Here is a 24,946-nt window from a genome sequence, read left to right as displayed (position 1 = left end):
ATTTCTTCGACCACGCTTTAACGAGGCTACCCAACGTGCAATCTGCCAACATTTTAAACTTTAACATTGGACACAAATTAGTTGATGTCATCATACACATGTTGACAATATAGATCCTCAGGTCCTCAAGGTAAAAGGGGCGGAGCCAATTTCTTTCCGCCATTTTGGACAGTGAGGGCGGAGCCATCGTGCCGGTGGCAGTGAGCGGTGTTTTGTAGTTTCCGTTAATTAATCGTCATGGAAACGTTGTATTATTACCAGACAATCCTGAGTGTGATCATCGTTGACTACACAAGTTAGTAAGACGCCGAATATGGAACTAGATTGCACGTGTTTATTATGTGTGCCACTTTAAAAAGTGTTCATCAGGAAAAAAATTGAAATGTAATTGCTCATCAGGCCCCATGGTGTACAGTGCAGTCTCCAACTCGTATCAACCCTATCTTTCTGTTTCTGTGCTATGAATAAGGATCACTTCTGAAAACGTCACCAATTGCATGTGTTTCCTTGTAAGGCAGTGCTATTGACAAATGTGTTGATTACCTGTGATTTGTGCTAGGGCACCACTGCCAACACAGTATCAACAATAAGTTCATATTTCGATGTAAAGCTTTCGTGACTGCAGGGATTCATCTTCTTGGTTCTTTCGGTAAAGTTACGTGACTTTACCGAAAGAACAAAGAAGATGAATAAGTTCATAACGTTTTTGGTGTTTAATAACCGTTACAGTTTTCATCAAATATATTTTTATTTAACAAATATAGTTGCATCTGGGTTGGTGGTATCTGAAGATGTTCATGATATTAGCCAGTTAACATGTGAATACTTTTGATGAGGATTATGCAATATGCAGTAGTAATATTAATCTCCAATATGTGTGCACTTGTGTTTTCACAGTTGAGTGCATGCAGTGCTTCAGCATCTCAGACACGTTGGACGCCTGCCTGGACATCTCTCTTAATATCAACGTAAGAATTGGGAAGGCTACAGCCTGATGTCGATTGTTTTTGTCATTCATTATATTTATGTACCACAACCAGTTGACAGCAGAGCCACTTATGCCATTTATTGTGAAAATTCCGTCAGTTCCTGTGATCACTGTTTCATTGGTTTCATGGCTTTATTTTGGTGATTTCGAAAAGTGTATTGGTTTAGCCATGTTTGTTTGTTGTAGTACAGAGTTAGACTGAGGGCCTTAATCTAAGTTGTCTTGTGGTTGTTGTTGGTTGTTTGACTTGCATCCCACTGGGATTTTTGCACACAGCGTTGGTGTACGGTGTTTTTTTCCTGCAATATTTTGCTGTCTTTTCTTGGATTGTCTGTTTGCACTTAGTACATATTCATTTTAAGATGTTTTTTTTGTTCATGTTTTTGTTTTTTGTTTGTTGCGGTTGCACCCGATTCAAGAGCCGAATTGCTCACAGGGCTATACCTAATAAATGAACTTGAACTTAACTTAGCTCATGGTTTATTAATTTCTATTCAAAGTAATAATTTGCCATTTTTGTGTCATTGACAGAAATCCCTAGATCTGGTGATGGCTTTTCATGAATTCACAAAGACCGAGACTCTTGCAGAATACAGATGTGGAATGTGAGTATGCAATCTTCCATCGTGCACCTTGAAACGTTCGTGTATATCCCCATTTATACAGTGTGTGATCAAACACGCATCTCGGTCGTAAACTAACGTGCTATTGTCTGGCGAACAGGTGCTCGTGCGTGGGGAAATCTACAAAGAGAGTGAGCCTAAACGTGGTGCCCAATGTGCTTATCATCACCATTAAGCGATACGATGAGTTTGGCGACAAAATCGACAAGGTGAATTTTACTTTCTGCGCAGAATGCATCTGATATTCAAATATATTTGTATTCAACGTTTTGTCATTTGGACGTATTGGCAGTACACCGGTAAAGCATGACACACCGGTCCTCATTAAACAGTATAAAATCTAAATGTGAACTGACACTCATCTTCCGACTGCTTTGAGATCACGAGAAATTATTTTGACGCACCCCACAATATTTTCTGAAATGGGTTGCGAATCGCAGGAAAATATATAATTATTGTGAAAAATGTGCTTTTTTTATCCGGTGCACCAGTGTACCGCCAATACGTTCATTTGCTCCCCTCTTCTGCCCCTGCTTAGCTAGCACCATATTTTCCTCTCTTTTAATGCTTGGCCCACCACTGTCTCCTCCCTCATCCCTTGTAGGATTTCCTCTTCACTGAAGAACTCGACATACGGCCGTTCATGTCCAATCAGGTTGTGCACGAGCCAGAACTGTATTCGCTCTACTCAGTGATTGTGCACCACGGGACCACCACCAATAGCGGCCACTACTACTCCTACAACAAGGTGATGTTGTGCATGATAAACAAAAAAACAAATATCCCCCAAAGAGCCTTACTCGACTGTTGGTGCAAGTGCTGTTCATGAGCACCTGTCAAAGCCAGAACAACACAGGAAGGGGGTGGGTGGCCAGCACCACGCCCGGCCGCCTTTGTCCCCTGAGTGGTAATGTTTACATATTGCACCATATACTCATTTGAGGCTGAGTGGACCGAGGGAACGAGGCTCAGGACCGGTTGAGATAATCGTCACTGCTGTTAGTCTTAAGCGGGAATCGACCTCTGGTTGCCGGGTTCGTAGTGCAATGTGCTAACCGCTACGCTACTGTTCCCCACTATGATCATACATACACACACACAAAGCATATGAGTACACGTGTTAACTTCCATATAACATTCCGCTTTCATGATCTGTCACTATGGCTGACTTTTAAATTAGTCTGGTACAATTGGGTATTGATCGTAATTTAACAAGTGTGGATGTATTTTTTCTTCAGGTCAGCAATGGCAGCTGGTTCAGAATGGACGATACTGACGTGATGCCAGTCACCAATGCAGAAGTTTTTGAAGACCAGGCCTACATCCTCTTCTATACGAAGTAAGTTGTACTCATGATGTATTTTCAGAAACCATAAAACCTCGATCTATTTACCCTAAGTCAAACAGTGTTATCTGACAGTGTTGTGTACACTCTTACTCGGGCCACAATTATATTTTGAAGGTGGTTACCACGTGAGTTAGCAGCCATTTTCGGTGCAATTTATTTTTCTAGGTAGTTTCAATGACAGGCAGTTTTCTGTGGTGCCCTGTTGGCCAGTGGAATAAATTTGATGGTGATGATGTGTGCTATGTGTAGGTCACCAGAGCAGAATGCCATCCCAGTGGACATCGAGGACCCACAGTCTTCAAACTGGGTGGCATCAGGGACACAAGGAGAGCTCACAAGTGCTCAGACTACACAAGGAAGGACACTCAAGGAAGAAAGGACACAACCCGGAGACACACTGCACACAGACACACGCCCACCTAAGAAGACACGTTGGAGACTTAGAAATTTAGCCTGATATCAGATGCTCCCTCCTTACAGGCAATCCCCGGATTATGGAAGCGTTAGGTTCTCAACAATTTCCCCCCAAAATCCAGATAAAATCCCATAGCCAGATATAGTTGTGCCTCCCGTACTGTTTTCTCTCATTACTGTATCGCGTTGTGATACGTTGTGTATCACTGCCTGTAGCATATGTCTGTATATACGCTCTGCACTTCCTACGATTACACTGGTCAACACACTTTTTCTGGCATAAGGTATTCCAACGGTTTTAAGTTCTTGTCTATCACATCAGGTTTTTGAGATATTAAATATTGCATTTTCAATAAAAACTGCATAAGAAAAATATTAAATAAATGTGGATATCTACATAAAATTATATTATAAAACACACTATCCTAAAAATACAGCACCATATTTTAACACTAAAGCAGTCCCTGACTCGCAACAACTTGAAATCATAAGTGACAAGAGTTAATTTTGGGTAAAATCAATGAAAATGGGGTATGCTTTGCTCTATCACATCTCATGTGATAGAGCAAATCTGAGATCAGATTTGGAATCAGCACCCTGAAATTAGTCCAGGCCACAATTTTTTTTTTTGTTGACCAGTGTTATTTTATTTAATCGAATATCTACCCTAACACTACCCATAATTAAACTAATGGAACATATACTGTATCCAAATGTTTATTAATACCATTAAACATTTTAACATTAATTGTTAACAGAAAGCATTCACTTACAAATGTTCATTCACAGTGTATTTAGTTTTCATCCCTATAATCCGGGGACTGCCTGTACTTAGTTTTCATCCCTAACCCACCTAGTGAGCCATAATGGTCTAGGTTTCTCAGAAGGAAGGAAATATATAAACATCTGATATGATGGGATAACTTTTACAAACATTTGTTTAGATTATTTAGATTATTTTGCTGTAAAAATTTCTGTAAGATAAACCAGTTTATTAAGCTATCATTTGTTGCCAAGTTGCTCCTGAATGAGAAGCTCATAGCTCAGTGGCTTTACCTGATAAGATAAAAAATAGTTTCGTTTTATTTGTAAATATTTGCTATACTTTTCACTGTCAAGTTTTTGTATTATTTGTTGTTGTATCATTCTGACCTGACCCGACTCATCGGATTCCTGCTGTATAAATAAATATTCTTATAAGAGTTAACAGAAAGATTTTGTTTGTCCCAACATTGTCTATCATGTGACTGTCATATAAGTAACCGTCTGTTTTTTGTTGGACCGAAATTATCTGAAGCTACATGTTGCGTACCGAAAAAAAACCTAAGAATATGGGAAGGGAGCTGTTCAGCGGAAAGAAGCACTCTTAAAGCGAGTCCTCGACGCTGGTCCCCCACCACGAGCAGGAATTCATCTTCTTGGTTCTTTCGGTAAAGTCACGTAGAAGGGAAATAATAAAATAAAACATAAATAATAATTCTCACGACGTTTCGGCCACAACGCAAGCAGCTGTCCTCAGGTGAAGAACAGGTCTGTCGTTGTGGCCAAAACGTCGTGAGAATTATTTTATTGTTTTATTTTTATTATTTTATTATTTCCCTTCTACGTGACTTTACCGAAAGAACCAAGAAGATGAATCCCTGCAGTCACGAAAGCTTTAAATCGAAATTTCACGAGCAGGAACTTGCGCGCTGGGGACCACCGGAATGTCACATTAACGGCCTAAAGGGCGCGGCCCCTCCCTTGGAGAATAAGATGGCGGCCGGGCTTCCGCACGCGGTCCTTCACACGGAGGCGCTGCCGGAGGATCCCCAGACTACAGGTGCTGGGATCCTGCGGGCGGCACAATGCAATCCTGCTGAAGCGCAGCCTCCGGGCTCAGTCGTCCCGGCTCGTCGGACACATCAGACACCCGCCACTCTGGAGATGAAATATCTACATAAGGTGGAATATAGGGTTTTAACCGTGACGGGTGCACAAACCAGTGACAGCGACCGACCTGTATACGCACACACTGCGACCTTTTGACCTCGATCACCTCAATAGGGCCTTGTCACGGCCAGTGTAATTTAGAGGATGTACCCAGGGGCATCTAGGGACAATGCATATTATTATCATTATCAGAGTTGCTTCTTTTTGTTTGCATTTTTGACTACTTGTGTTGTGGTTATTGCAAACATGATGCCTTGTATAAAAGTGTCAATTTTGTACCAGTTTAAAAGGGTAAAAACCTACTACTATGACAGCATTCCATCTCCAGAATACATGACGCATGCGTTAGAAAACTTAGTTCTCAAGTGACAAGAGGATCTACATGAGGGTGCTGGGCTCAAGAACCTTGAGAATAGCCGTTTCATGAATGCCAGCCTGCAGGGCTGGCATTCTGTAAAGCAGAAAGTCTGCCGCTGGCAGACTTTCTGCTTTACAGCAATCACTCATTGACCTTTGAGTTATCCCAGATACTTTACATTCAAGACGAGCTACAATCCAGTTTTGTGTCCATTCCCTGGCATTGCGCAGCTGTGTGCGATTTGTTTGTATTTACCCTGTGCGCCACCCCTGCTGCACTGTACAGGCCAACAGACTGAGTTTCGCATGATTTGTCTGTTGGAGAAACATGTCATCAACACTTTCAATCAGAGCACGGCCATTAATGTACAGCGGTAATACCATCTCTGAGTGCGTGTGCACTCGTGTTTTCACAGTTGAGCACCTGCAGTGCTTCAGCATCTCAGACACATTGGACACTTGCCTGGACATCTCTCTAAACATCAATGTAAAAAATGGGAAGGCCAAAGCCTGATGTAGATTTTTCCCCCTTATTAATTATATATCATAAGTTGACTGCAGAGCCACTTAAGTCATGGTTTGTGAACTATTCAAAGTAATAATTTGCCATTGTTGTGTTTTTTGACTCGACAGAAATCCCTGTATATGGTGGAAGCTTTTGACGAATTCACGAAGATCGAGAAACTTACAGAATATAGCTGTGGAAAGTGAATGCCATCTTCCTTCGCGTACCTTGAAGCGTTATTTGATATTCCCATTTCCAGTGTGTGATTGAACACGCATCTCTGTCGTAAATTAACATGTGTGATGCCGCAGCCACGAAGCCGTTCTGCGGGCGCCCCACCTACGACTTCACCACCGCCAAGCGATGGGGACGACGCGGCTTCCCCCTCACCAACCCCTCGCACAAACACACACACACCGACCCCCATGTAGAGCCTCGCGGGGAAGCCACCTGGTCCACAGGTTTTCACCCAGGAGCCCCCTCGTAGGGGGAACATCCTCCATGGTTTTCCCTGGGACCAGAGAATTGACTAAGGTTTTCCCCAGGCTGAATTGCCCTGCGGCGCCGTGAATTAACGTGGAAATGCACGATCACGACGAGGCTACGCAGCCACCGCGGATACAAACATACCCCGCACATACGGATCGGTGGGCAGGTAGTGAGGGGGGGGGGGGGGGGGGCGGAGCCACGAACGACGGGGAAAACGGGGTCGTTCCTCTAATTGGTCGGGCGCTTAGTGGCGGGCTCAGATGCGGATGTCGCTGAGGTCAGCGGTCCGAGTGGGGCTGGGGTGCAGGTGAGCGCTCTGATTGCCGGGCGGATCGGGCTCTTTGATGTAGGTAAGGATAAAGGGACGATGGAAAGGGGCAGGAGGGTCTCTTGCTTCTCAAGTCAGCTATCGGGGCAGTTGTCTCTTCAGTCCAGCTATTCGAACGTCCGTGTGACGAATCGAAGTGCTGTGAGGATGGGCACACCGGAGCGTCGAACCTTGAGTAAGAGAGAGAGTTGGTATTTAGCTTAATCGCCAAAGGGGTTGAAGTCCTAACAGACTAAGGTTCAGACCATCGGGAGATAGTTTAATCCTGCCTTGCCGATTCCGACTGATTCCGTGAGAGTGGCTCACAGTCATGCCGATAATAAATCGTTAGTAACTGATCACAGTCTCGGGTGAGCGTGTGGGAAGAGCGTGGTGCTGTGTGTGTGCGCTCGTATGTGTACAGTCGGCGCTTTCACGGGTGCACGCTAGTAATTGATCACAGCCTCGGGTGAACTCTGCGAGTGTGTGTGGAAAACGCGTGGTGCTGTGTGTGTGTGCGCTCGTAACGTGGGTGGTCGGTGCTTCCATGGGTGTACGCTTCGTCTTGCTGCTGCGAACCCCCGCACTGCGTGCGGACTAACACCCCTCGCGAACACCCGACCCACAGCCCTTTAAACCACCCGTAACAAAAACCCCCAATCGGCGACGCGGGCGCGAGCAACGTCATTTGCCCTCCAACCCCTGACCCCCTCGTTCAGCGCGTGTGATTGGTGCGCGGGTTTGTGTGAGGGGAGGCGTCGCGTTTGATTGGCGGAGAGGCAACAGGGTGCTTTCAGGCGGCCGTGAGCCAGCGCTGAGCCATGCCCCACAAGCAGGACTCGCGGACTCGCGGGGGTTTGACCCAGGGAGGAGAGCCGGCAGGCGGCAGCCCTTCTCCCGCGAGCGAGGAGCGCAGCAGCAGCTGCTCTCACACGAGTCAGGGATCGGGAGACGGCGGACCCCCTACGGCCGGTGCCCAGCAGGGAGAGGCCTCGGGGGCCAGCGGCCTCAACACATGCTATTGTCGGGCGAACAGGTGCTCACACGTGGGGAAATCCACAAAGAGAGTGAGCCTACACGTGGTGCCCAATGTGCTTATCATTACCATTGAGCGAATCGATTAGTGGTGTGAAAAATCGACAAGGTGAATTTTACTTGCTACACAGAATGCTTCTATTCAAATTTGATTGCATTCACCATATTTGTCATTTGGACATTGGCTGTACACCGGTGCAATATAACACATCGGTCCTCAAAAAACAGTCTAACATCTAAAACTTGAGCTGCCATCCAGGTTCCAACTGCTTCTATATTGAGAAATTATTTTGACGCACCCCACAAGATTTTCCGACTGGGTTTGCGAATCGCGGGAAAATAAATGATTGTAACAAATTTTATTTTATTTTTTGTTCTAAGCACTGGTGTCCCACCAATACGTTCATTTGCTCCCCCCTTCTGCCCCAGCTTAGCCAGCACCCTATTTTCCTCTCTTTTAACGCTTGGCTCACCACTGTCTCCTCCCTCATCCCTCGTAAGAGTTCCTCTTCCCAGAACAACTCAACATGCGGCTGGTCATGTCCAATCAGGTTGTGCACGAGCCGGAACATTATTCGCTCTACTCGGTCATTGTGCACCACAGGACCACCACCAATAGCGATCACTACTTCTCGTACAACAAGGTGACATGCTGCATGACTGCGTGGAAACGCCAACTCACGGTTGCCCCTACCAATGCAAACAAGTATTCTGAGCGGCGATGGGAGAGAGGTTCTCCCTCGAGTTAAAAATGCCAAAAAGAATAAAAAAGCACACTGCTGCACAACCACAGGCTGATGTAAATCCTGAACAATGTGTCCTCTTCTCCCCCCCTACCCCAATATGTGCAGTTACTACTACAGTCAGTAGATACTACTACAGTCAGTAGATACTACTCCAGTCAGTAGATACTACTACAGTCAGTATATACTGCTGTAGAGTCAGTATATACGACTATAGTCAGTGGATACTACTATAGTCAGTAGATACTACTGTAGTGCCAGATACTACTATAGTCACTAGATACTATAGTCCGTAGATACTACTAGTCAGTAGGTACGACTATAGTCAGATACAACTACAGTCAGCAGATACTACTATAGAGTCAGCAGATACTACTATAGTCAACAGATACTACTATAGTCAGTGGATACTACTATAGTCAGTGGATACGACTGTAGAGCCAGATACTAGTATAGTCAGTTTCTACTATAGTCAGTAGATACTACTATAGTCAGTAGATATTACTATAGTTAGTAGATACTATAGTCAGTAGATACTACTAGAGTCGGTAGATAATACTTTAGTCAGTAGATACTATAGAGTCATTAGATAGTATAGAATCACTAGATGCTACTTTATAGTCCGTTGGTAATCCTATAAAGTTACTAGATACTACTGACTATTGTATGTAGGGTGTGTAGGATTAAATGCCTTCAAAATAACAATTGGGTGGGGGGGGGGGGTAAAAAGATTTTTGGAGGGGGGGGGTCAACAATTTTTGAAAACCTTTTAGATCAACTATTTACCCCCACTTTCGATAACTTTTTCATTCAGGACTTCTGAAAGGCTCTTATAATTTTAACGGACAAATGGATAAACGGAACGCCGGCCTTTCACAATAGCTTAGTATTTGTGTATGTATATGTTGTGTTTTTTAACAGAAGACAAATATATAAATTATACACCTGAAGCAAATATTTGAACGAGTATATCTTGGGCAACTGGACAAAAACATCCGTGTAGAAATGTGAATTGCAGCCAGGTGAGCTGAATACGCTTCAAGAATTAATTTAACACTTTACTGAGGATTACAAAATACACCAATTAGTGCCAGTGGGCATTCATTGAGGCCTTCACATGTTTGTTATGCTGGTCCCCCAGACGGCGCATTGCCAATCAGACAGGGATCATTGCAATTTTTCCAGTTAATATAAATTAGCAAAGCTACCAACACTTCTTTATTTGGTCAGGACAATCAGTTGTTTTACAAAGTCTGTCTCAATGTCTCCACATATGTGATGATTGGCATAATGGCCCTGGTGTTAACGTTCTGGCCACATACTCAACGTATTATATCATCAAAAGAAAGAGCTGCCGCAGTAGTTGTTGGAGCTACCCGAGTAGTATGGCTCCCCGAGTATTGGGCGGGGTTACCAGAGTATTGGCCGTGGCAACCTGTGTATTGTTCGGAGCTACTGGAGTAGTGGATAGAGCTACCATAGTTGGCTGGGTTGGAAGAGTAGGTCATGCTTATGAGAAAACTGTTAATGAACAACCGCACGTGTAAACGAGTCACATGGTTAATGGCGACTCAGGAGAAATGCTGTTTGTAACACACGTGCTGTTGCATTTTACAGAGTGACGGTGCTGTTCTTCACAAGATTGCTATTAACCACAATAAATGTGTCTGCCCTCGATTTGGAGCACCTGCCCACGCCCTTCATTTCGAGTGTGCAACATATTTCAAAGCAAATTCTTAAATGTTGTTTGTATTATTAATGTACATATAAAGTCACAATTCAATGGCAATATCATATTATCAGAGTATGTGTTTTGTTTGCATTCTGACCACAAGCATTGTGGTTAATGCAAACATGATTCCTTGTAAAAGGTTTTAGTTTGGTGTACTAGCATCTTAACACCTGTTTTGTTGCCAGAAAAAAGGGGAAAACCCTATTATCATATTTTGGTACTGGTAAAGGAGGTCCCATTATGTAGATGCTCACCCCAGCTCTCATTACTCTGATAGTGCATTGTCTTTGGGCTGTACACCTTTTGGCGTCCTCTGGTCTAACACCGTTTGAGACGAGACTCAAAAGAAGCTGTCGCTGGTGTGGACCAATCAGTTTGAAGGACAATGCATATATTATCAGAGTATGTGTTTTGTTTGCATTCTGACCACAAGCATTGTGGTTAATGCAGACATGATTCCTTGTAAAAGGTTTAAGTTTGGTGTTTTAACATCTTAACACCTGTTTTGTTGCCAGAAAAAAGGGGAAAAACCTATTATCTTATCAATGACAATACATACGTGTTCATTATTGAAATGTGATAATCCACGTGATACAATCCATTGCATGGCATAAAACTACAATTTATTTATTGTAATATGCTTGTGACTTTGCTTATAACTTAAGAACCAAACATAACAAAAGGATGAGTAATGCACAAAAAAATGTCCCTTTTAGAAATGCAACATTTTACGAGGGTGTGATTTGTCCTGGAGAATGGGTAAAAATAAAATTGCCTCAGTGGTTGCGATGTCTTGCTAGATATTAGCCCATTTCCTTCTCTGATTGCGCATATCCAGGCTGTTCTCTTGATATTACCATCTCTCCCATGTGACACCACCCAGGGGGAGATCACCATTGCTCTATCTCTCCCATGTGCACGTGTTGCCCCCCCCCACACTTGTTGCACTCCAGTACACGGTGTTGTTGCCCACTCCAATATGACGCATAGAAATACGAGTGTATTTAGCTGCCTCATAGATAAAACATATTCAAAATGTTATGAAAAAGGCTGCATGGCTGAGTCAACAATTTAACGATCGCCAAGAATTGCATTTTTGGTCAAAATTAGCAAAAAATGTTGATCCTTCAAGGTATCCAACAAGGAGTTCATTCTAAAGATGTCCACCAAACAGGTGTTTACCTAGTCACACTTCAGTCCTACATCGCATCCACCCGAGCAGCAAATATCTGAACGTGGAGCAGAACGGCCTGGTCGATGGCAGTTTTCGTGGCTCCTGGGTTGTCCCGGATGAAATTTACGATGCCCTGCAGGCACTCAGCCTAGGGAGAGGAATACAAATGGGGTTACAGGGATGGGATGAAGGGATGAGTACAAATGAGAGACAAGAGCAAGCGGGATGGACAAGATCAATCTGGTGTTAAGTTGCTGGGCTGCGATCATCCCATCAGGTAAGATAATAAGGCCATCAATCAGGAAGTATTTCAGGAATTACAATCAAAATCATCTTAACTATTATGCACGCTTAAATTACAGGCATGGAAAGTGGACCACGAAGAAGTGTGCTCCGTATAGGTGACTGTCCCGGTATGCATGGACAAGCACCTTGTATTTGTCGATGTCAGCCTTGCCTGTCACGCGGTTGTACAGCTCGTACGCGACCCTGCCGGCTGTGATTGCTTGGTATGCTTCACTTGTGCTCTCCTTGCCGGACAACCAGCTCAGCAGCCCCATCTGCTCTCAAGTGTTGGATAGTGGTGGTGGATTTGAAGGAGAGTCAAAAGTTATTGGAGATGTTGGGCAGCTCAGAGGACAAAGCACAGAGTTGGTATCGCCGAGATTCTGGGTTAGATTTCACATAGCTTTGATTAAACTGGATTCTCAAGTGAAGAGGGTTTATGGTTTCCACCCTGCTACCAATGATTGCACAAACAAGCATCACATTACATTTGGTTCTGCATTTAATTTGGTTGAATTCCAACTTCATCAAAGGGAATACAAATATTGGTTTGACCATCATAGGATAGGTTACTCTCAGGAGTGGGAAAATGCTGCCCCTGAATGTGTGGCCTAAAGGTCACTTGAACAAATTTCAGAGGTTGCTCTGTTATATTTCTGCTTCTGTGAGCCATTCTCTAAAACAAATGGTTGCAATGCTTTGAGATAACAATGTATTAATCTTATAACGTGACATCATTAGCACAATTGGGATAAAAATGGGGGAAAAGACCAATAATATGAATAAAAGTAATGTTAATGAAGCACAAAGTCAGCAAATAATTAGCATGTAATAATGATTTATTCATTAATTTTAATAAATTAATGAGTGTGAGAATCGATTAAATCTACGATTCATGAAAATAATATGCCGTTACATTAGGCTAAGGGAGTGAACAAATTGTACATAAGTAGATTGAGGGCTGTAAATATATATTTTTGATGAAATATGTACTCGACTATTGTGTTCCTGAAAGCCATCTTGTGTAATGTTATTGTAAATGTGTGTATATACCAGGAGTGGGGAACCTATAGCCCGTGGGCCAAATCACAACCACGACTTCACAGCACACAATCCATGAACCCATGAGGCCTATCATGTCAAAGCGGCCCACAAATGTTATTTATCCATTACTTCAAGTATCTGAGCTGCACTATTCTATTCTTGCGTATGGCAATGTTGAGGAGCTAAATGCCAACAGAGGTCTGCTACCCACGGGAGCACTTCAGAAGAGAACTCGTTGTAGTTTTGCTATCCCTCCTCCATTGAAGCTGCGAAAATAGCAGTGGATTACTGTATGGCCCATAGTTTGTGTATCATGGCCATGACCGCACGCACTCCTGTGACTTTAATTTTCATTCATGAAAGAGATCTGCTCATTGGCCAGTTGATACAGTATTCTGATGTGGTTGATGGTTACCCGAGTATCTTCGTGGCAAAGCTAGGTGTGCAAATGTATGTGTCTATTCTGATCGTCTGCGATGTTCCACACTGTTTACCGGCGTTCTTGGCATGCAAGGTTCTCTTGAAGTAACATGTGACTGTTAACGTGCAGGTTGCTCGTGAAAAGACTTCAAATTCCTATTCTGCCCTCATTAAGGCAAAGATTCCACACTGATGGTGTACAGAACCAACCCAATGGCAGTGCATCAGTACCTGCTGGAGGAGCTCAGCATTGGACAGACCCCAGGAGGCATCGAAAACCTTGTCCATTCTTCCACAGTTCTACCAGGCCCACACAGTACGTACTTTGGTTGAGTACAGATGCATCGTTTCATCGACTAATATCACACAAATGCTCACAATACATGCAGCGAATCGAGTAAACATGAAAATGTTCAATGTATGTGAAATCTAAATAGGGAAACCATATCCAACATTACTTCGGCTAATGGAGTAAGCAAGGGTACAAATGGAGACATAACAAAAGCAAGCAACAATAAAAACGAGATGGTAAAAACGAGACAAAGACTATTATGAATGAATTTATCGGATCACCGTGGTGGTTAGGTAAATCATTACGCTCTCAGTACATAGTGCTGGTGACGACATTCGACTAAGTCAACTCCAAATGTTTTGCACAGTTTAGTCCGCAGCCCAAGGTGTCATGCCACAGGTTAAGTTTGCACTCTACAGTAAAATGTTAAATTGTACACGGCCGAGTTCACAGCTGTACAGTAGCCATACACAAGCAATTCTACAATGTATGATTTCTCAGTTTCTCAGTTGCATTCATTTGGTATAGCCCTGTGAATCGGGTGCAACCGCAACAAACAAAAACACATCATAAAGTGACTAAGTGCAAACAGAAAATCCAAGAAAAGACAGCAAAATATTGCAGACAAAGCACCGTACACCAACACTGTGTGCAAAAATCCCAGTGGGTGAGGTGGGTTTCTTATATTTTCCATCCAATATAAATATTCCGATTGTGATCACGAAGCCAATCGCCGACGCAGGACCTCGCTGGCACGACGGCCATTCACCGATACGGCCTCTGCCCTCATCCAGCACAGGTACCTCGCTGAATACGACAACAGCGAGATAAATAGCCTCTGATAGCCCCCGATAACTGCACCTCCTAAACCTCCTCGTTGACAGCAAAGCACAGATGCACACCTACGTCAATGGTGCAGCGATAATGGTCAATCGTCTTCCCTTTCGCGGCAGGCAGCTGAGGCCACAGCAGAGCGGACGAGGCGCAGTCGAGGTCTGGTTGGAGGGTGGATCGATCCAAAGAGAATCGATGAGTGAAGAATCGATTCCCGATGGCGCCCACGTCAAGGCGTTCGTAATCGATTCCAGTTAAATTACCAAATGGAGTCGATTTCAAATATGGAAAAATACTGTACGCGATTATTGTTGTTGTATTGATTACTGATTAATTTAATTGGCAGTCGTTATACATTCCCCTTGTTCGTTATCGATTGAGGTATTAAATGTCACTTGTTACGAATCATAGGCCCCGTCGAATGCATATAACTGCGCGTTGAACTTACTACACACCTTATCAGTGCCTATATTATTACAGACCAATTAAGATATTATTGGTCCTTTGTGTAGGATGAACGTTGAGATCTATAAGGGCACGGGATGACCAATGAGATCTGAATTGGTTGGCACAGATAAGATTTGATAGTTATGTGAACTTGACCCTCTTGCTGTACTGCAATGTCGTCTGAAGAGACATTGATGTGAAGGGGCTATGGAAATAGTTCACGTGAATTGTGATAATTGACTGAGTAGGTGTAGAAATACAATTGTTACAGTTGTTAATTGCTATTATTCGTTGGTTAATTTTTTTCATTTTTTTTTTAGTTCACGTTTGAATGATTTTATATTTCAGTTATATATGAAGGCACTGTATCCTAAATTAAAGTATTTCATTAACATTTACGCACCACAGTATTGAAAGACCTGTTGATATTTATTTTGGATATAATTCGTTTTTTATCACTTAGCTCTTGAAATTATAATGCTGTATTCAGAACTCTTTGTTGTTTTCGGTCAATGGCCAGGGTCAACGGCGGCGTGGTGTATTCCGCAAATATGCCCGACTGTGAGGGCGGGCACAAGCCGGCGTGAGTAGGTTAAACGTTGAGTTTTATAAGGACACCACGGGGTGACCAGCCCCTCCCCACCCAGCCCCACCCAGCCCCTCCCTCCCCACCCAGCCCCTCCCTGCACGACGGACACAATAATCCCCTGTGGGCTGGTGTAACCAGGAGGTTCCTACCAGTAAAAGTAGCTACATGTGCTACCCGCACTTTCAAGGGCCCCGCGCTAAATGCGTTCAAGCTATCAATTCCGGTTCAGTGATTCTGCACTTGCTCTATTACTATAGTACTATACTGCCTTCAACTTTTATGAATGGCTGGGTGTTTGTTAGCGATTTGTCGTATTATCTGGCTGTATAGCTAATGAATACATAGAATTACTTTACTATGCAAGTACATTTTTTTTTTAATATTTGCGTTTTTCTTTTATTTAGGACCCCTTTATAATGCTACAGGCCCCGCACTAGCTTAATCCGGCACTGCACCTGCCCCCTATTATAAAGCCCCGCAACTTCTTAATACATAAGGATCGTGCCTCACTACATTTCTACTCAGCGTATTTAGGTTCCGACCCAAAACCCATTAATTCGTTGACCTACAAAGTCAAATTCACTTATAAAGTCAAATACATTTTCTTTAGATGCTGTTGGGAATTTGATGTACGTAGTGTAAACTCATTTCATATAATGCCGATGTTAATGTACTTCTTTTGACTTCTGCAATTAGTACAAACTCCGTTAATGAATCATTGAAATGCATCGCCAATTCCCGTATCGCTTATAGAGCTGCTATTTTAAATCTTTGGCTAAATCTTTCCCAGTACTATAGTTTGACATCAGTCACATATGTGGAGGTACCCGAGATGGCCTTGTGAGCTGGTGTCGACGAGTAGGAATTACTTCTTCTTGGTTCTTTCGGTAAAGTCACGTAGAAGGGAAGTAATAAAATAATAAAAATAAAACACATTATTATTTTATTATATTACTTTATTATATTATACTAGTTTATTATATTATTATAATATTATTTTATTGTGTTTTATTATTATTTTAATTATTTTATTACTTCCCTTCTACGTGACTTTACCGAAAGAACCAAGAAGATGAATCCCTGCAGTCACGAAAGCTTCAAATCGAAATTTAGGAATTATTTCTTCGTCATTTGATCGTCTTCGTTCCTCTTCCATGTCGCCTCTTGTTCTTGCCATTTCTTGCAGGTGCATAAAAAAATCGCTGCCACCAAATGTAACGTAGCCTAAATCTTGCTATATTTAGTCATAGAAGACGCTGACGATCGTGTATATTTTGTACCCAGAATGGGTAACACAATTTAATAATATGACTTCACGATTGTAACAATCGGTAACTTGTTTACAGTCCCATACTTATTTATCCTTTAACTTCCTATGGAGCTCTCACAACCTAGCCACTTGGTCCTCTCCAGGTTTAACTGCCCCCAACTACTATTCATATCGACCCTCCTACTCCCTAAATTACCCCAACTGACAGCTTAGTTATTATGTGGTTAGATCACGTAAATATAAATGTGTCGTTTATATTTAACTAATCTAAACCAAAACAAATATTGTATTATGGATGATTCTAGATTTGAAGTTTTCGTGACTCTTTGGTTTTTTCGGTAAAACAAATCACATTTGTTTTAATTTAGTTGTTTTCATTTTTATTAATTGTATTTTTACTTACGTGACTTTACCGAATAAAATAAAGATTATGGATGATCTTCTTGGTTCTTTCGGTAAAGTCACGTAGAAGGGAAGTAATAAAATAATAAAAATAAAACATAATAAAATAAAATAATTCTGATTGCTAAGCCAGAATCATTGGAAGGACGTAATAAACCATTTCGACACACATTAGGGTGGGCAGAATAATACATAGTGTTATATTAAATGTATAAGATATAGGTTGGTTTACAGCAATACAGTATATAATTTAATGTTGGCAGTATATAGTACGGTATATGCTCGTGTGATGCAATAGAATAAAGTTTAGATGGAAGCATATTATATAATTTTTACGACGTAGAATTGTAATGTATTACTTGCTGTTAGTAACTCAGCTTAGTGTAGAGTATAGTAAGTATACTGATGGTGCTATGCTATTTATACTTTAGTTTTTTATGTAGTTTATACTTTAGTTTTCTACGTGGTTGTTGAGTAACTGCAGCTACATATCATTAACATTCCTTTCCTTTGTTACTGCTAATCCCTGCACCCCCCCTTGGTGCTGTTGATCCTGCATAATGCATGGGCATAATATGACTTTGAAACCCCCCCGCCCACCTCCTACGCATTTCCCATGAATATGCTAAATTCCTCTTCATATGCACATTCTTTTGTTAAGGCGCTCTTTCTTCCACCTCCAACGCAGCTTATATATAAGCTCCTAGCTTGGCATTGTCTCATTCTTCACCTGAAGACGGCTGCTTGCGTTGTAGCCGAAACGTCGTGAGAATTATTTTATTTTATTATGTTTTATTTTTATTATTTTATTACTTCCCTTCTACGTGACTTTACCGAAAGAACCAAGAAGATGAATCCCTGCAGTCACGAAAGCTTTAAATCGAAATTATGGATGATATCGGTCGCGAAAGCCTTCGTGTTAAACTGACAGCCCCACGTGGCTGCCCACTAACTGCCCCTGCACTCTCAGCCACGAGTTGCAGGGATTTATCTTCTTGGTTCTTTCGGTAAAGTCACGTAGAAGGTAAATAATAAAATAATAATTGTTGCCGAAAGCACGCGTTTTACCTATCCATGCTAACAATTCGAGCGCCATGCTATTTTAAAATGTACACCGGATAAGCGCTGCACCGCGCGGGGACACTTGTCGGCCATATTGGGTAAGGCAGCCGCACGAAACCAAGACGGACAAGTAAAACTTAAAAGTTTGTCAATACCACTGCTGGCGCCTAAATAAAACACACACATATAGAACACGTTTCGGTTAATGACCACTCCACAAATAGACGAACTATACAGTGTGAATCTCCAAATAACTTGTTTAACAAAGAGACGGGCGGGGGTGGGTGGTGGTAGGTTTCCAACAGCAATTTTACCGAAAAAAACCTAAAAATATGAATCCTTGCAGTCACGAAAGCTTCAAATCTAGAATTAATTTTAAAATCGTTACTGCACAGAAGTCTCCCTTCATAAGATGGCGCCCGCCCCTCCCCCTCTCCCCCCAGCCCCTCCCCCCTCTCCCCCCGCCCCTCCCCCCTCTCCCCCCCGCCCCTCCCCCTCTCTCCCCCCCGCCCCTCCCCCTCTCCCCACCGCCCCTCCCCCCTCTCCCTCCCGCCCCTCCCCCCTCTCCCCCCCGCCCCTCCCCCCTCTCCCCCCGCCCCTCCCACCTCCCCCCCGCCCCTCCCCCCTCTCCCCCCCGCCCCTCCCCCCCGCCCCTCCCCCCCTCCTCCCCCGTGTCTGCCTGAGGTCGCATGGCCGAGTCGGCGGCGGGGCTCCGCTGGTGATGAGAGAGGAGGAGGAGGAGGCGAGCCGTGGTAACCCTGGAAGCTCCGCAACAAGTCGAGAAAGAACTTGGCAAGTTGGCCGCAGGCTTTGGATGCGTTGCGACGATCTGGAGGAGTTGAGGAGGTTCGGTGAGGGAAAGTGTTAAGAGGTCCCATAATAGTGAGTGCGAGATCGATGTCTTGAACACTATTCGAGAAGTATTGGGGCGTTGGAGACCTGGATAACTTTAAAGACTCTGCAGGGTTTTTGTTGTTGTTGTGGAGGTTCCATCCGAACTGCGTCAAGTCCCCGAGGATGTGTCTGAGATGTTGGTAGAAGCTGGTGGATCTAACGATGCTGGCAAAGTATGGAGACGTTGATGTTGATGGGTGACATGGACGCGTTTCAATACCAGCAGGCAACCCGCGTTTGGAGGACCTCATGCTTCCGAAAAGCCTGAACGTTCCGGAGGCGAGGGCTCTTCGCCGGCGCCTCGTGTCGCCTTTACCGCCTTCATCGTCACGACGACGACGACAGCCGACGACGATGCACAGGCCGCCTCGGCCATCGCAATTATGAGCGGCCGCAATTCCAAGCAGAAGACTCTCTTCCAGAGCTGGGGGGGCAAGCTGGGCAGCGACATTGCAGTGGGACCGACGTCGTCTCAAGGAAGGTCATCTCAAGGAAGGCCATCATCATCACAAGGAAGGCCATCGTCAACAAAACCATGGACTTCCAAGCGAGGAGCTGGGGTCAGGCGTGGAGCCACGGGGTCCGGGACGCATGCGGGAGACTGGGCTGGGGCAAGCTCTGGTCGGGGGCCGTCGTTATGGACCGGCCCTGAAACCAAAACGGGTCACACCTCGTTGGGGCAGCAGGTCGAGTTGGGTGGCTACGTTGACGACGATGACGATGACGACGATGTGTTGATGGTGGCCGCGGCTGAGGTCGAGGCGGCGTCTGGGAGAGACGTGGTGGGACACCAGGAGGTGGAACACCTGCCCGGATTTGACGTGACCTCTGGTGACATCTGGATCTACCCGACAAATTTCCCGGTGCGCGAATACCAATACAGCATCGTTCAGACGGCGCTCTTCAACAACACGATGGTGTGCTTGCCCACCGGCCTGGGCAAGACGTTCATCGCCGCCGTGGTGATGTACAACTTCTACCGGTGGTACCCGTCCGGCAAGATCCTCTTCATGGCTCCCACCAAACCGCTGGTGGCACAGCAGATGGAGGCATGTCACAACGTGATGGGCATCTCGCAGGAGCACATGGCGGAGATGACGGGTGATTATTATTTTGTGTGTGTGTGGATTGCTTCGATGGTGGTGGCGGTGGTTGGTTGGGATAATAATTATTGAGTGGTTCAGAATCGGAATATTTTTTTTGTTTAGACTGGAGGAATCCGATGAGCTATGAAACTCTTTTCACAGATGTCCAGTAGGGGGGGTCGGCAAGCTGCAACAACATAAAAGAAAATTTTATTTTATCTAATATAAAATATTTTATTTTATAGCTACGTGACTTTACCGAAAGAACCAAAGAGTATGGATTCCTGCAGTCACGAAAGCTTCAAATCAAGATTGCAAGAACAAACTTGGGGAGCGGGGTTTTTTGTGGTGGAGGTACCGGTAATGATGGTAATTTTGATGAAGTTTTCGGAGTGGTGGTCTTTGTGGTAATTGTGGTGTTGGAAATACAGGATGTGTATGTAAAATCTACAACTGATGTCATTTTATTATCAGTTTGCATGTTCACCACATGTACGCGTGGTTAATGTCGACTTGATTCCTTGCAAAAGGTTTCTACAGTATTTGGTGTTTCAACATGTTAACACCTGTTTTATTGCCAGAACGGGTAAAACCTATTGTTATTTTGAATACATTGATACTGCCAAAAAAGGTCCCCCAATGTGTCATTTTCCTTGCACGCTTTTCCTTGGCAGGCAGTACCATGGCTTCAAACCGCCAGGCCATCTGGGCGAAGAAGCGGCTCTTCTTCTTGACTCCGCACGTGATGAAGAACGACCTCTGCAGTGAAGCTTGCCCTGCGGCGGCCGTCAAGTGCTTGGTCGTCGATGAAGCCCACAAAGCGATGGGAAACTACTCTTATTGCCAGGTTAGGTCCCATTATCGGAGCTCATCCTTAATTTTGGTTTATACGGCATCGTGAGTAGCTTATAACTTTTTGATCCCGTGCCTGTGAAAAAAATCTCCTGGAATTTGCTCAGTCTCGTTAGATTTTCGATACTAAGCGGGGATGAGCCTGGATGGTGCTTGTATCGATGACCACTATGCATTAACGTGGTATTGTAGGTTGCTGTGGGGCTATGTTTTCAGCAGACCAAAATCCGATGTAATTTACAATGCCCCTAACATGCTGTTCGCCTTCAGAAACTCATATTGATCATCATGGTGAAGTACGGTCGTTTCACCTGCATGACGCGTATACAGCGTAGGGAGGTCCTCATTCAGCAGTAGATTGACAAAAAGACTGTACCCTCTGCATGCTAGTTACTACATGAATCCAAATTGTACTGTTGTAAAACTGCCTTTCGCTCGCTTAAAAAAAACGTTATGATTACCTTAGATTTCCCGACTCTGCTGGTTCGTTAACACATGTGCGCTGTACTCGGTGTCCATGGCAGGTGGTGAATCAGCTCGTCGGCTATTCACGCCAGTTCCGCGTCCTTGCTCTGAGCGCGACGCCTGGAAGTGATCGGCAGGTGAGCCTCCCCCACCCCACTGGGACACATGCTTTTGTCGACTGTTGGTTCTGCTCTCACTTGAACACCAGAGGGAATTTCTAACACAATCCTGCAGGTCCCGGTTGAAGGGTACCAGGACAGAGAGTTCGGCCGAGGAGCAGCTGGATGATGAACGCCGTGTCTTGGACAGGGAAATTGATGATGGATGTTGTGCAGATCGCAAATGACTGCAATAGGTGGAAGGTGTTGATTACTAAAGCATCATTACATACTTGCCAGCTCTACTGATTCGATAAAACCATTTTACCACATACTACTTTGGCAAAGTTTATTCTACTTCTTCATAACATAAATACAATAACTGTAGTATTTTTTGCTTTTAAAATATATTTGCAGTAAAACGGTTTAACAATTGGCAGCCTACTGCTTAAATCGGTAGGGTTGCGTCACTGGCGCCCCCACGACCCTGACTAAAGGGACTGATTATGATGGTGATGATGATAGCTGTGAATTGATTGTCTGCTGGTAATGGTCAGTTCTTGCCGATAACCCAGGACACCCCAGCAGTAGTTGTTGGTTAACAAGCGGCGCACTGCTGAGACTTACAAAGTCAAAAACCGGCTTATTGCATGATGAGGTTCGTTTATACCTTCCTGTGTCCGGATTAACAACTAGTAGCAGGATTAGTTAAGTAAATTTTCCTTTGTTTTTTTATTAACACAGCGTGTTAATTTAGTTTTATTTGTGATGATGATGATGACTGATGGAATATTTAATGCATTTTTCGGGTGAATAGTGGCTTGCAAATAATTGCCACTCATAATTCCAACCATCCAATTCCGCCGTTATCTCTTTGCGGTGCCGCAGTCTGTTCAGCAGGTTCTAAACAACCTCTTGATCTCGCGTGTGGAGCTGCGCTCTGAGGACTCCCCCGACATCCTGCCCTACTCGCACGAACGCGTCGTCGAGAAGATCGTGGTGGAGCCGGACGAGGAGCTGTCGGCCATCAGGGTGCAGTATCTCAAGGTACAGCCCCCACGATCATCCCTCTAATGCAGTGTTCTTCATTGCAAGGCCCGCGGGCCACTGGCAACCCCTGGTGGCCTTTGGTGCGGCCTCTGACGTGCGGCCCCCGATAATACACAAATGTGAAAACATCCCATCATGCTGTCAAACTCAGTGGTTGCAAATGTGTGGCAGCCCTCACGCTGATGTCTTATTGCTGAAAGTGGCCCCCCTCTGTAAATTAGTGAAGAACACTGCTCTAGCATTTGCCCGGTGAGGTACGGTCTGTAATGGTCCTCACTAAAGCCAGGCTTTGCGATTATATAACTAATTGTTTACTCTACCAATTAATTATTCATTTAGTTTGTATGTATTCCCACCTCTTCCATGACCTGTGGCCAACGTAAAAGATAGGCCAAATTTTCTTGATATAGCTCACTAGTGGAAGTCTTCCCCCTTGAATTTTCTGTAGGGGAGAGTACGTCGATGGGAGTAGAGTGAGTTGAGTAGGGAGAGATGGGCCCGGGCTCCTGAAGATGGTGAGTGTGATCTTGAAATGGATTCAGGATTGGAGTTGGGAGCCAGTGGAAGGATCAGTGCACTGAAGGGATGTGGTTTTGTTTATGGGTGCAGGTGAAGTTTCTGGCAACCACATTTTGCAAACAAATCCAGACAGATCCTCGTATTTCACACACATCCTAACTCTTCTTTTCCCCTTTTCGGGCACAATGATGTCCTCCAGAAAAACGTACTCATGAGACATAGAATTAAGACGCTGCATTTCGTTCATGTTTACGTACATTTATTTCTCTCGCAGTCGGAGGATCACATTTAAATACATCAAACGTACGCATACTGGCCAAGCAAAACAATCGAAAGCCAGGGAACTACAAGATGCCCAGTGTGATGGCGACGCTAGGTAGATGCATCTGATGTGGAGACGCGTCTGGTGATGTCGACATGCCTAAAACCGGATCTCGTGTATGTGTCATGTGAGTCGTACACCTAGTGTGAAAACCCAAGCTACTGTCAGTTTTATTGTCTCAATATCGTGATAGATGGGGCACCCATATGTGCTGCACATTAAACTCGCAGAGATACAAAACCGGGTGCCCCGTTGACGGATTCAAGGCACTGATTCTGTGCCTGTGGTGCTGTTTTTATTCACTGCCATAGTGGACGACATTTGCGCTAGTTCCCGACTTGAGCGGTAAAATCTGACACGCTCTTCTTGTTTTACATACATTCAAAAAGACGACACAAAGCACTTCCATCTCAACAGCAGACTGCTGTGCTTGAGACAAGAGTGTTTTGACTGCAAGACCCATTTTAAAGCCACATACTAATGTTGTCTCCGAGCTCTCAGAAACGAAATGCTCACTTGCTTCTTCTCAAAGCACTTGTTTTTCTCGACAATGCATTAAATGATAGACACAGCTTCAGACTTGTTTCCGCTACAGAATGTACCCATGAAAAATGCCCTTTGCCTTGTGTGTACAATTTTTGTTTTCCTGTAGTGGTTGTTGGTTTGTTAAAACTATGTTTACTCCGCCAGGTGATGCTAGGTGTATAAAGCTTTTTATACGTCATTTTTTTCTTACATTCGCTGTCAAAGCTGAACATTTAAACAGCCAAACAAACAACCCACCCTGCAACCTACATTCATCATGCCTTAGAACAGGCCTCACAGATCAAAAACTGTTAAATAAAAGTAGAAAAAAAGCAAAGGATTAAGAGGTTGTGCCCTCCTTATGGTTACAAATGCCATGTTACGCTTTAAAACTTTAAACTAAGTAGGTCTCTTACATAGTGCACAGCTTATGAACTAATTTTATGCAGAATCACTACACTAGTATGTATTAAAATAGACTGTTAAACATAGCATAGCTCATGTTTTTCCCATTCAAACACTATGTGTTTGAGATGGAGTATTTTGGTAGAGGACTGGCTAAGAGCTACAAATGTATGAAATGAACACTGCTTCTGAAATTGAAGTTTACAATCTGAGGGGCCCACAAGACTTCTCACCTTATGCCCTGCAAACTTTAACCTGCGATCCAGTGACATGGTTTTAGACCAATTGGTCCACATGGCTTAGATCCGGAATGTGTTGCGTTCCGGAGAGCACTGCAGTGACTTAACAATTCGTTGTTGCGTCGCTTTAACATTTTCTTGGACGTTAGTAGAGTGGCTGGAGTAGATGGCATGTGGCTAGTAGCCACAGCCATAGCGAG

At 44.0% G+C, this 24,946-nt stretch overlaps 2 protein-coding genes across 3 annotated transcripts in view; both read left to right on the top strand.

Annotated features, from left to right (window-relative positions):
• Window positions 1-901: 901 nt before the first annotated feature.
• Window positions 902-3,819, top strand: LOC133352641 (ubiquitin carboxyl-terminal hydrolase 17-like protein 6). The gene is made up of 6 exons (XM_061568410.1): window positions 902-968; window positions 1,520-1,593; window positions 1,712-1,820; window positions 2,216-2,359; window positions 2,850-2,950; window positions 3,209-3,819. Exons 1-6 carry the CDS (start codon window positions 906-908, stop codon window positions 3,414-3,416), a joined length of 699 nt encoding a protein of 232 aa, XP_061424394.1. The 5' UTR covers window positions 902-905; the 3' UTR covers window positions 3,417-3,819.
• Window positions 3,820-18,975: 15,156 nt separating this feature from the next.
• FANCM (FA complementation group M) overlaps window positions 18,976-24,946 on the top strand; it is a 55,461-nt gene continuing 49,490 nt past the window's right edge. Inside the window, exons 1-5 of one of the 2 annotated variants that reach the window (XM_061568735.1) lie at window positions 18,976-19,084; window positions 19,413-20,287; window positions 20,946-21,118; window positions 21,648-21,725; window positions 22,575-22,733. In XM_061568735.1, coding sequence (XP_061424719.1) covers window positions 19,014-19,084; window positions 19,413-20,287; window positions 20,946-21,118; window positions 21,648-21,725; window positions 22,575-22,733 — 1,356 coding nt within the window. In that variant the 5' untranslated portion in view covers window positions 18,976-19,013. Of the gene's footprint in view, window positions 19,085-19,409; window positions 20,288-20,945; window positions 21,119-21,647; window positions 21,726-22,574; window positions 22,734-24,946 lie in introns of both variants that reach the window. The other variant, XM_061568734.1, reaches the window with a different exon arrangement.

Source organism: Lethenteron reissneri, chromosome 41, assembly GCF_015708825.2.
Source record: "Lethenteron reissneri isolate LAM-NWPU_2019-01 chromosome 41, ASM1570882v1, whole genome shotgun sequence".
Classification (NCBI taxonomy): domain Eukaryota; kingdom Metazoa; phylum Chordata; class Hyperoartia; order Petromyzontiformes; family Petromyzontidae; genus Lethenteron; species Lethenteron reissneri.
The sequence above is the reverse complement of the archived record's forward strand: the minus strand, read 5'-3'. Positions and strand labels throughout refer to the sequence as shown.

Excerpts from the sequence above, each read along its gene's own strand:
- LOC133352641 (XM_061568410.1), top strand. The coding sequence starts at position 906 with ATGCAGTGCTTCAGCATCTCAGACACGTTGGACGCCTGCCTGGACATC. Across the intron at positions 1,594-1,711 it reads GCAGAATACAGATGTGGAAT|GTGCTCGTGCGTGGGGAAAT; the intron begins GTGAGTATGCAA and ends TCTGGCGAACAG. Across the intron at positions 2,951-3,208 it reads TACATCCTCTTCTATACGAA|GTCACCAGAGCAGAATGCCA; the intron begins GTAAGTTGTACT and ends TGCTATGTGTAG.